The 12,947-nt window shown below is 44.8% G+C and overlaps 2 protein-coding genes across 2 annotated transcripts in view; both read right to left on the bottom strand.

Annotated features, from left to right (window-relative positions):
* Window positions 1-2,465, bottom strand: part of Dock2 (dedicator of cytokinesis 2) — a 478,084-nt gene extending 475,619 nt beyond the window's left edge. The window contains exon 1 of the mRNA XM_004637060.2: window positions 2,389-2,465. Coding sequence (XP_004637117.2) covers window positions 2,389-2,431 — 43 coding nt within the window. The 5' untranslated portion in view covers window positions 2,432-2,465. The remainder of the gene's footprint in view (window positions 1-2,388) is intronic.
* A 4,643-nt stretch (window positions 2,466-7,108) lies between these two features.
* Spdl1 (spindle apparatus coiled-coil protein 1) overlaps window positions 7,109-12,947 on the bottom strand; it is a 61,357-nt gene continuing 55,518 nt past the window's right edge. The window contains exon 13 of the mRNA XM_023721784.1: window positions 7,109-7,298. Coding sequence (XP_023577552.1) covers window positions 7,109-7,298 — 190 coding nt within the window. The remainder of the gene's footprint in view (window positions 7,299-12,947) is intronic.

Below are 12,947 nucleotides of genomic sequence, written 5' to 3' on the forward strand. Positions count from 1 at the left end.
CCTCCTCAGTGCTGGGAATACAGGCTTCTGCCACCAGGCAAAGTTTCAATGGGCAGCTCAGTGTACCTGGGGTTTTGGGGCTGCACAGCATGCATTACCGGGTATCGAACCCAGGTCCTTACACTTGCCAGGTGGGTGCTTAGACCTCCGACCTATCTCCCTAGCCCCAGACTGGCTTCAATAAGCCCCAGACTGGCTTCAATAAGCCCCACATCTTCATAAACAGGCAATAAAAATAGCAGTTCTGCCTTCAAATCAAGAAGGCTCTGGAGCTAATAGAATCCTACCCACATCCATGCAGTCAGGCTAATGTCAGCTGGGGGAAGGTGACAGTCATACTCATCCTGTAGCCCCATCACATTCTGTGACACTGGACCCTCAACTAGGACCAAGGGGGACAAAGTTTAAAAAGATAATAACAATAATAGTAACACTTACTAAGAATTCCTTTGAGCCAAGGAGATAGCTAAGCATACTAAGCGCCTGCTCAGGCAAGCACAGGGACCAGAGTTTGATCCCCAGCACCACATGCCACGCTAGCCCTGCCCCAGGGTGCACTGAGCCAGCCACCGAGACTCGGCGTGGTGGTGTACCCTGTAATCCCAGCACTGGGGAGGCTGAAAACAGGAGGATGACTACAAGTCCAAGCTGTGTAATGAGACCCTGTACCAAATACATTAAAAAAAAAATTAAGAATTCCTTTGTATAGTCACCATTCTGAGCATGTTTTGCAGATAAACTCATTTAGCTTATCTCACACCTGTGGGAAGCAAGTGCTCATATTCGTCCTGTTATACAGACAGGGAAACTGGGACCTGGAGAAGGTAACTTGCCTGAAGTCACAGACCTGGAAAGTGTTGGAAACTGGAATCCAAAACAACAGTCTGGAACTACAGCCCATGACTTCGTGTCACAGCGAGAGGCCATGCAGATGCAGACTGTGGCCCTCAGAGGGACACCAAGGTGGCTGTCCCATGCATTCTGGCTCCCTTGTTGTCCTTTGTCTGCTTCCTGGCACCTTCGCTCTTTTGTCTACCCAGTCCCCCCAACACTGGCCCGGAGATCTCTTCCTGCCCTCTCCTCCTCAGAAGCCCTCTATGGGTGGGTCCCTGCTGCCTGACTAGAAAAGGCCCCAACCCCTGAGCCTGGCATTAATAACCCTCCAAGCACAGTTTCAGTTTCCTCTGAGCTGAATCACTGCCTTCATCGCACCTCTTTCTCCAGGCAAAAAGTGTTGCCAGCAGTTCCTTCCTTCCTGTGTTCTTCACACACACTTCCATGTGCTGTGCCACACTCGTCCCTCCAGGTCTGTGGCCTGCCCCATTCTAAAGCCGCCCTGCTCCCTGGGGTATTTAACCTGACACCTACCAGCTGGGTGGGCCACAGTAAGAGAAGCTTTAATGTTAAGAAGATCTTCATGGAATGTGACTCAAGCTTTCCATTCTGTAGCCAGATACTGACCAAGCCCCCTGCAGGCGCTGGCTCGTTATCTACTCTCTGGAGAAGGACCACACCTCTCAACGCCTAACCTATGAGTCAGTTAATGTTGAGCTCTCGGGGGGCTGTTTCCTGACCAGTGGCCTGGGGAACCCCTTGTAGGTCATCACTCTGCGCACTGAGTAATTGAAAGTGCCTGAAATCACCCCCGGGGTGGAGTCTGGTATCGGCCTGTGTAGCAATCACCAGAGTAGGCTTTACATTGACACTTAAGTTTCTGAGTATTGCACCACTGGTGCCACTTAGAAAGAGTCACAGTACCTGCCACCTCCCTTCCCCCAGCCACTACTTCCGCCCAGAGCTTGAGACCGAGGCCTTGAAGAGCTGAGATGGCTGAAGATAGTAAGGTTGCCTCTTGGTTACCCCCAGATGCTCCGAGGAGGCCTTTCTTCCCAGAGGTGCTCAGCTGAGGGAAAGATCTCGCCCACCAAGCACACCCCAAACTTGCACTGCCCTCTGGACTCTGTGCCATCTCAAGGGGTCATCTGACCCAGGAGGAACAGGCGAGAACCTGGGATACAGATGCGTACAGCTTTGGGGAAGGGTGGTGGCAGGTGTGCTGAGCCCACCCAGGCCTAGCTAGGGGAGAAGGCAGGCTCCCTTGTCAGTGAGAGCATGCCTGGCACCAGGAGCCAGGTGCCAAACTCTCAGTCTGACCCATCGCACACGCACGGGACAGAGGCAGCCCGCAACAGGCAGAGAGCTGGGCCAGGATGGGCACAGACTGCAGGTGGTGTATCCATCTTCCTCTCCCCTACCTGGCCCTGGGAAGCCAACGGTCCGACAGCGGGCTAAAGGCGCCCTAACCCCGCCCAGGTGCCGCAGCATCCTCCTGCCTGCGGCTCTTTGGCCACCTGCCCTCCTCTGCTGCGGACTTGTGCCCACACCTACCCACACCATGCCGCTCCTTGTCAGTTTTGCGCCAGGGGGCCATGGCTGGGCCGGGCCTCAGCGTCTCGCGTCCTCCGGTGGGGAAGCCAGCAGGGGTGGCTAGGCACTCTGCCGGGCCCCACTTCCTTCCTCTTTTCAAACTCTTAGAGCCCGCCCACCCCTCCCGGAGCGCTCTTCTCCGCTTCCCCACTCTCTTCCGCAGAGGTACCCTAGAAGGCTGTGGCTACAAGACCCCCCACAAAATCAGTCGCCAACCTCCATTACTTTCTTGCCCGGCCAGTGGGCAAAGGCTCGGCATGTACCTTGGGTCACGCAGCACCTCTAATTTTCTGAGGCTAGTGACAGAAGAGACCCTACCTTAACATGTGCTTTGCTGTCAGGTCTGGGTTCAAATCCAACCCAGGACAAATTACTTCACTTTTCAAAGGTTCTGTGTTCTCATCTGCAAAATAAGATACTAGTACTTACTTCATCTGATTATCAACAAAAACCAGAAAGACTGTGTACACAGTGGGTTATATGTGAGTCAAATATCCACCTGAAGTGCAGTCATTTGTAGTTTTTATCCTTTTGGTACCAGAGACTCGGAAAATCTGAAGAAAGCTCTAGAAACTCATTCAGAAAACACACATGCAACGTCCCAGCAATGCCAGGAGGTCCATGCTGACAGGTGCCAGTGAGTCAGGAAAGCAGTCCTACAGTCAGCCCAGTGTACACATTTTTCCTCACAGCCTTATCTTCACTCTTTGGATGAATCTATCCTAAAAGAAGGTTGTGTCTAGAAGTCTCAGTGAGGAGAGTGAAGCTAAGTCTTTCCTGAATTTTTTTTCCCTTCTTCTTGATTCTCACTACCCTTTTCTGCTCCAGAGTCACTGAGACGGTTAGGCAATATCATGGCTGACAGGCAGCTATCACAAAATACTGTACTAATTTTACTTTACTTGAAGTGATTAACCTTTCAGTTTTCTAGCAGCACAAGTTGGATGGTATCATTTATAGAAAGCAGTTGGACTGGTCAAAGTTCCACGCAGATACCAGAACTAGTACAATATGCACATGGAATGCATAAGGAACCCACTCAAGTAATTTGTAGAGTTGGACAGGCAAATCTGAAATCTATACACTTCTGATTGCTAAAAATTGTTTTCTGTCTTTGTAAAAATAGCTACATACATATATTTAATTTGGACCCTTGAGCCACGAAAGCTAAAAATGGGAGCCATGTGGCCCTGCCAGTCTGGCTGAAAACTCTCAGACAAGAGGTAAAACTGCCTCTGGCAGTTTCTTCTTTATCAAGGAATTCCAGTCCTACTCTTAAACCTTGTCACCAGACTGGAGCACCCCCTTCTAGATTACTGAGGATAATATGCCCTGTTTAAAGTCAATCCATGGTAGTTGTTAATTCTATCTCAAAACACTTTGTAGCAATGCCATGACTGGCATTTGTTTCAATGAGTGGGTATTATGGCCAAGGGTCTCAATTCCTTTTCTATCATTGCTGATATAAAATACCTGACACCCAAAGTTAAAGGGAGAAAGGGTTATTTAGCTCTGCATATTGAGGTTTCAGTCCATAATCAGCTGGCTCCAAGGTTGTGCGGCATGGCAGACAGGCATTGCCGAGGAGGAACGATCATCCATAGCAGCCAGAAGACAGAAAAACAAGCAAGAGAGAAACTTGATAGTGCATCCAGGGTAGTAGGATCAGAGTGGACTGATATAGAAATCATCCCCCCCTTAATCCTGGCATTGTACTCTGAATCAATCACATGATTTAGATTCAACCACCTCTATAAAAGCCCCTCCTACATCCACATAAGGTTTTGGGTTAGGGGACATCTAGATACAAACCATAACAACAAATCACTCACAGAAACAACCCCCTCAATAGTATTATAAATTGGCACTATAAATCGGAACTTGGTGAGTATTTTCTGTAGAGGCCCAGATCATAAATATATTATTAATCTTGCAGGTCAAGTGGCAATGTCTAGGTTACTATATAAGTACTAGTAAACAAGAGAAAAAAATCTTCCATGATCCTTTATTGATAGTATTTAAAATATATAAGTCACTGAATATATTCTGTTGTAGTACAGATCTAATAATGACAGAAATAAATCTGAGAGTAGCTGAGATTCTATTTTACTTTGATTTTACACTGAGTCCCTATCATGAGAGTTCATTACAAGTGTTGGTCTGCTAATGTTGATCGCTGGTGAAATTGCATGTTCATCTTAGGGCATATCTTCTTTCACAGCTGGTACATAGGAAAGTGTTCTTTTGATTTCTTTTCAGCCATTTCAATAGATGGAAACTATTCTTAGCTTAGGAGCCATCCAAAAATATGTGGCAAGCCAGATTCGCCAAGAAAGCACAGCGTGCCATGCCCTGCGGTATGCAGGTGTGTCACCTTTGTACATTCTGGTCAGGTGATCTCAAGTACAAATGCTTTTCATCTGTGGTTTCAAACATACAAACGACTTCACACTCACACCGCGCTAAAATACTTTGTGGGAGGCAGGAAGGAGGAGGCAATATCAGACAGCAAGGAAGACTGAAAGAGTGCTAAAGGTTACTTTTCCCATTCCGACTGTGACATAACCTACAATAGTAATCTGTCCTGTAAACAGTGCCACACAACCATTTACAGGTTTAAAAGAGGTGAAAAGCTGCTCATAGATGAAGAAGAAGTTTAGAAAGGCAGTTTGACTGGAAGCTAATTAACCTGTTAGTGGGACAGGTTTTAATATAGAAATCTTTTAAGTTCATACTGACTAGGAGATGGCTAGATTCTGAGATAGAACCTTTTTATTAGAGTTAATTGTTCCACAGAACCATGAAAAAATTGATGAGATATACAGTCAAATGTAAAAACTGACTAAAATGACCTTAAAAATTTGCGATACTATTGGTTACACAGTTTTATTAAGCCAGCTCTCTCGAAGCCCCATTCATGGCGCACTTGTGGAATGCTTGTCCCTTACCTTCGTCATCTCATTGCACCTGTGGAGTAGTCCTGAGGGCTGTTTTGCTGATAAGTAAACTGAGGGCAAAGCGACAAAACCCTTCCCAAATATCAGCCACTGTGAATGCCTAGGAGCTGCATCATCACCTTCCGTGTCACTTCGGGCTGGCACTTGACCCATCACAAGCTTCCCTTTCACTCCAAAGGATGATTTCAAAGTCAGCTGTTGAACCTGTTCTTTCCACCACTCCGCTACCCTGTGAAGAGTCTCCTCCTCTCACTTCATCACCTTGATTTAATCGCCTTGATTTACGCTTCATTTGAGCTCCTCACCTCTCTCTCCTCCAGGTTACATCTGCAACTCTCGGCCCCAGCAGTTGTGGTACCCTTAATCTCCCACAATAAACTCAAAAAGCTAAACAGAGCAGACTTACGGTAACTTGAGAGTTTTTGCTACCTTTGCAAATCAGGGCGTTCCTCAGGAGAGAGAGAGGCAGAGACTCAAGTGCAGGCTGAAGAAATCACTGTAGACCCGTGTTTAGAGAAAACAGAAACATCTTTCTCCAAAGCACAGTAGAGGGCGAGGCATTGGAGGTCCATCTATCTCAAGAGTCAAATATTCAGGTCTGAAATTTGGCTGGAATTCAGTGGTATAGCAGTAAATATTACAAAATATTAAAATACGTTCTTAAGAGTTGACATAGCCAGTGCCTGAAAGTCCCTAGAGTGCCCTCCACTCTTTCCTGTCCTCAGCACAGAAGCCACTCTTTCATGTCCTCAGTGTGGGTACCACACATGTCACAAGAGCACCTTCCAGCTATTCTAAGCAATAGGCTGGCTCCTCCCCACAGCCACCCCTCCTCCCAGGTACAGTGCCCCTGGACAGAGAGTGGGGAAAGAAAGCCCCACTTGGCAGCAGTATGGCCCATCATTAGTCAATGCTAAGGGACTCCCAGTTCAGCCCTTATCACAGTCCTTTGTGTTCTGCCTTTGAGAACTGCAGTTTCCATCGTGTTACCTGCTTGAGTTATTTCTAATAGTCTCAGAAACAGCGCCTGTGAATTATGCCCTGAATGGTTCAGGGGGTCACAAACTAAAAGTTTTATTCCCCCAATATAAACTTACTAGGGAGGATTCTAGGTCCCTATCAGCACTACAAAAGATTCTAGGTAGATGAGTTACAAATGTCACTAGCTACACTAAAGGAACAGTGACAAAGAGTATATGTACGTAACCACACATTCATATAATTCTGCCTTGAGGAGAGTCTAATATCTAGAAGTGAATGGGGAGGAGCTCTGGGGAGGAGGGAAGACCAAAAGATTTCCTGCTTATCCAAGATTTACTTGATTCCATCAAATGTCAGTCTCAAAGGGCTGCCAATGGGCTCTATCTCAGCTGTAAGACGGTAAGGTCCGGATTAATATCCCTTGGTGCTTGCTCCACACTCTTCAGGACACTATTTGAGGTCCTAAGGACACCAGTCTCTGCTGCCTTCTTCCCCACCTTCCCCTGCCCTCCCTGCCCTTCCCTGCCCCTTCCTGTACTACCGCCTGCCTACGTTGCGCTCACAGCCGCCCTCAATCCTCCCCAGACTGTGCAATTTGGTGTCTCCTGAAGTGTCGCAAGCTCTCACATCTCTGTGCGCGCCCATCCTTCCTCCAACAATAAAGAACACCCCTTTTTTCCTAGGCTATCCTGGCCTAGTAAGACTTCCGGTGACCCAGGACCTCCCAACTCCCCCTCCTGTGCTCACAGCAGCCCTACTCCTGAGCAGCTCTCACTTCTGTCTAACAGCCAGCCCTTTGCTTGGAGGCTCCTGGAGCCCCTCATGTGCACCCCCAGGCTCACCGGCGGGCACAGTGCCATCCGTCTTGCTCCTTGTGCGTCTTTGCCTGGCACTGCTTCTTCACTGTGAAACAGATTGGATAGAGGTGCAGGGCTACAGCCCAAAAGCAAACCTTAGAGGTCAATCTATTTATCTTACAAGCATGTTTGCTTCTTGTGGTGTTTAATTTTTTTATATGAAAACTATTGCTGATAATTGACAACCAAGTTGCATCTAAACTTGATTCTGTTTTCTAAATACATGGAGGGTCTGCCTTTTCCAAAGGCAGAATCAAGGGAGTAATGTCAGCAGCCATCCTTTGGCCAGAACAGTTTCTCTGGCTTACCACAGCCCCCATCCTTCTCCCCTAAACCGAGGTCAAATCTCAACTTCCATTTAACGTTAGATGTACACAACTCACTTTCTCAACTTAAATACAAAAATGAATTACTTCTTGAGTTTGTGTTCCCTCAAAAATGGGAAAACAAGGGAGACGAAGCCGGATGATGGCAGACGGAGAATTTATTTACAGATGAAAAGGATATGCTTAGATGTTGGTCTGTGCTGACCTTAAATTGCCATAATAAAAACAGACCCACTTGGCCTTACTCATTTAAGTTGCCAGTATAGTCCCAGCCTGAGGACACTGTGCCACACTGTGACCTGGGTCCATGTGTTACAAATGAGGGAGGCTAACATTTCTCCCCTGGATATGAAGGCTTTGTTTGGGAGGACAGCAAATCTACCCAGTCAGGTCCTTTCACCCCAAAGATAAGCCAGGTAAGTGTTCCTAGTCAAGGCAAGCTTCCAGAGGCAAGTCTGAAGGAAACCAGCAGCAGAGCGGTGAGATGGCTTAAAAGGAGAGAACAGATTCCTCCTAACCCCTTGTATTCTGGCAACAAGCTTCCAGCAACGTGGGCTCTTTCTTAAGGAGTCCGGCATGCATGCGTGCACCAGACAGTAACTGTTGACTTATATACCTCAGCCACCCCTAGAATCTGAGAGTGTCTCTATTCGGCAAACATTTATTGAGAGTCCATCCTGTGAAAACCATCAAGTCACTAAGGATCTGTAGGAAAAGCGGAGAACCAAGAAGCACACAGTATGGTTTAATAAGGAAAGCTAAGCAGGGAAAACAATAGTGTCTAGCGAGCAGGAAAGGAGTGGGCCAGAGAGGCACCCTTCAGGGCAGTAATATCTAAGAAGCAACAGATGGGAAGTGAGTGGTCCTGGGAGCAGTAACCACAGACGTAAAGGCCCTAGTGAAAAAATAGGCTTAGGGCATTCAAGAAATAGAAAAACAGCGAGTGCTATAGGAATGCTGAGACTGTGTGGTGGGAGGGCTGCTGGGAGGTTATTTAGGAATCAAATTGTGTAGGACCTTAAGGCCATGGTAGGAAGACTGAATTTTACACTAAGATAAGTAGAAGTGAAAAAGAGACAAGGATTCCCTGACAGTCAGGTACTGGCCAGGCCCTCACAACTGGGCTCTGACGCGCTGTTGAACACATACAATTTCTCGGAATGTCACAACAGAGAAGGCCACTTAGACTGTGATTGATTAAGACAAAAACCGGAGCACTCTGTAATCATGTGTGAACAGACATAGGTAAATGTATAAGTCACAAAACCATCAAATACCTCCTTGTAATCAGTTCTGTGAATGACTTCTGACTGCTTTTCTATTGATGTGGAGGTTTTGTACATTTTCTTTTTAATCTGCTTTTTGCTTTTAGTCTTCCATCCTTCTAGATGAGATTTATTCAGATACCCAATCATTGAATTAACCCTGCCTTCTTAAATACTACTACAAATTGCCCGACACAGACCAAATTCTTAACTACTACAATAAGTTTTCTAACACAGGCCAGATGAATGTTCCATTTAGTACACTGAGGCCCCCTAGGACCCCCCTACGCTGCGCAGACACCAGCAACAAACCCAACTTCTACTACTGGTGTGTTGCTGGCCGTCTTTAGATGGTAGGCACTGAAATATGTCACTGGAGAATTTTAAAAACAGTATTCTTTTAAATTATAGCAGGTCCCCCCTAGTCTATTCTAAGACTCCCAGTGGATGCTTGAAACGAAACCCTGTATTATGTGTTCTCCTCTATGTCTTGGAGGGAAAGCCAAGGCCTGGCTGCTATACAGCACCAGAGCTAATCTGTCCTACATTTCATGTCTCCTTCGCATTGTTACTCTTACACTCTGGGGTCCACCCTTAAGGAAAATTGGGTTACCTGAACATAAGCACAGTAATAACGTAACAGTGGATCTGATGATCTTGATAGCTATGGTGCAGCTGTCTTAGTTTCCTTTCTCATTGCTGAGACAAAATACCTGACACCCAGAGTTAAAGGGGAAAGGTTCATTTAGCTCAGAATCTGTAGAAGTTTCAGCCCATAAACAGCTAGCTCCAAGGCAGAGTGTCGAATGGCAGAGGGACAGCAGTTCATGGTGCTGAAGATCAAAGACACAAGAGAGCGATAGACAAGCCTCTCTCTGGCCCTTACAATGTATCCAGTCTACTGGGATAAGGGCGGTGTCCATCTCATCAGCCGAGTGAACTAGCGATCACCCATCCTTGTTTTTCCTTCTCCTTTGTTTTTCAATCTACAAACTGTTGTGGTGAAACTATTCAGTAATTTTGGATTTCCAGAAAAATCAGGCAGAAAATACAGTTCCATTTATATGCCTCCTCCACAGGCATAGATTCCCCTCTTATTAAAATGTTCTGGTAGTGTAGTGTCATTGTTACAACTAATGTGCCAATACTTCACATTACTACTAAACCCATAGTTTACATTAGGGATTGTTTTATTGTGTTGTACAGTTCTCTGAGTTTTGACTAGTGCATAATGTCCTGTACCCATACTACAGTATGACACAGAAAGTTTTCACAGCCCTAAAAATGTGGAGCACCCCTAAATAATGGGGGGGCTTCACCTAGTCATCCCCATCCTCACCTCACGCTCCAAACTCCTGATCTTTCCCTTCTCTCCAGTTTTGTCTTTTCCAGAACGTCATTTACTTTGAATCATGCAGTATGTAGCAATTTCAGATAGCTTCTTTCATTTAACGTGCATTCAAATTTCCTTCATATCTTACTGCAGGTTGGTAGCTTAATTTTATTGCTGCATAACATTCCTTTGTACGCTTGCATCCAATTGTGTATTCACTTACTGAATGCTCTCTTGGTCTTTTCTAAATGTGGACAACAAATAAAGCTACTCTTCTGATTTAGATCTAAAATGTCCCCTCTCCCCAAATCTCATGTGTTTGAGTGGTGATGGATCATAGTGACACCATACTCAACAGCGAACTCAGCTATTGGGTGGGTCAGTAGCTGAATGTGGGTAGGTGGTGGCCACAGGTGGAGGTGGGCCCCTCGGAGACCTGGAAGGGCGTATCTTGTCCCTTGTGCCATCATTCTCTGCTTCTTAGCTGTCAGGGGTTATCTCTGTTCTTATCTTTTTCTAAATCCATTTTCCATAACAAATTTTGTTTTTATTAAAAATAAATTGAAAGAGGGCATTATTTTGCCTATATAAATTGTTCAGTTGCTTCCCATAAACTGCCGTTTCCAAATATATTCCTAGAGGACTCGATAGTCTCTGCATAAGCTACATGTGTTCTTCCACTAATCCTCTTTTTTAATCTGTAATTATGCTGCTCAGTATGCTTAAATTGTGTGTAAATTTTTGTCAAAAGGTGGCACATGCCTGTAATCCTAGGATTTGGGTGTCCGGGGCAGGAGGATCCCTGTGAGTTCCAGGTCAGCCTGTGTTGCACAGCGAGTTCAAAACCATCCCGATCTGCACAGATCTTGTCTCAACAATCAACAGAGGATTTCCAGCCATGCCATCCCCACCCCCGGGGTGCGTCGATCCAACAACTGAGACTGAACATAGTGGCGCATGCCTGTAATCCCAGCTCTTGGTAGGCTATAAACGGGAGGATCATTAACAGTCCAATCTAGTAGTGAGACTCTGAACACCCTCCATGTCTCTTGCCTTCCCTAAAAAAAATTCCCAAAAGAAAGTTCTTCATGTTGCTCTTACGTCTGCATTCAAATTTAACTTACTTTTATCACTCTTCAAAATGCTTACAATCAAGTTGGGTCATTTGCTCAATGAGAAAGTTTCACATCTTTATTCTTCAGCTATTTCTTATACTTGTAATACTACATTATCTTACAAAAATTCTGAAATGAATTCATTTTAAAGATAATAAAAATTTGTAACATCCATAGGCAGTTCATTTCCCCTTTCTGTCCTTACATATAGTACTTTGTACACTCCATCACAGCCTCCACCATTTTTTCATTATTTAAAAATTTATTTATTTGTATATGCTTGCTGTACATGTTTACATCCCTTGTGTGGAGTTGGTGCATTTGATTTTTAATTCTATCCCCGCCCTGCTCTCTTCCCTCTTTTCTGTCTTCTTCTCATCTGAGACCTATCTCCCTACTTCCTATTGTCCACCCTTTAATTAATGGTTTTTTTTGTTTTTTTTTTTTTATCTTGGACAAGTAACTGCTCCAGAGCATTGTCTTCCTCATCTTCAAAATGAAAGCAAATTTAATAGCTAGCTCAGATGAGCGGGTTATATGCAGTAATGCACAAGACTTGAGAATGCCTGGCATATTATTATATTAAGCGCTAGATACAGCTTACTAGTAATATTACCACTGCCACTACTTATCTACATGGGTGTATTAAACTATGAGCTCAAAGCGCTTAATTTTGCAGGGAGCAGGCAGCTCATAGTAAGAATTCAATGTTGAAATTGATCCACATTCTCCAATATGCAGTATGAATGCTGTCATTTATTTAATGTTAGCCTCAGGTCAAAATTATTTGTTCTTTAGTGTCTTGAAGATACTTTTTATAAGAGATGTTAATTAATATGACATTTTAATTTCCTGAGTATGCTCTTTGCAGCAAATTAAAACAAACTAAGTCAACTATTTGATGTACTGAGATGTCAGAGGCAATTTTCTGTTACCTAATGTTTCAATAGACTTATTTCACTGGTACAGAAGGTTAATTTTATGTCAACTTGCCCCAGCCACAGTGCCCAAGTATATGGTCAAGTATTACTCTGGACATTTTTGTGAGGGTATCTGTGAATGAGAATAGCATTAGCATTGGTAGGCTTTGAATAAAACAAATTGCCCTTTCTAAGTCCTAAGTGGACTTCAATAATCAGCTGATGGTCTACACAAAAGACTGATCTCCCCTGTGCAAGAAGGAATTCTGCAACAAGAGACCTTTAGTCTTGTACCACAACACTGTCATTTCTCCTCTGGCTCTCTAGCCTGCTGACTCACGACATAGATTTAGACTTGCTGCCAAAGTCATATAAGCTTACCACTGAAAATGTCTTCCTCCATGTATATCTATACCTGTATCTCTATGGAGATAGATATCTCCATATCTCTCACATAACTATTATATAATAAATTTTCATATATAAACTATGTATGATATATATATATGATTTTAGGACGGGGTTCACAGGGTGTACAGGATCTCACTATGTAGATGGGGCTTGTAGTGATTCTCCTGTTTTCAGCCTCCCAAGCACTGTGATTACAGGTGCACAGCACCATGCCCAGTCTCAATCACCCTCTCAGCACAGCATGCCAGGGATCAAACCCTGGCTACTGTGCTCTGCCGAAGCAGGCACTTTAGTCCACTGAGGTATCTATCTATCTATCTATCTATCTATCTATCTATCTATCTATCTATCTATC

This window comes from Octodon degus, unplaced genomic scaffold, assembly GCF_000260255.1.
Source record: "Octodon degus isolate 3935 unplaced genomic scaffold, OctDeg1.0 scaffold00085, whole genome shotgun sequence".
In the NCBI taxonomy this organism is placed as follows: domain Eukaryota; kingdom Metazoa; phylum Chordata; class Mammalia; order Rodentia; family Octodontidae; genus Octodon; species Octodon degus.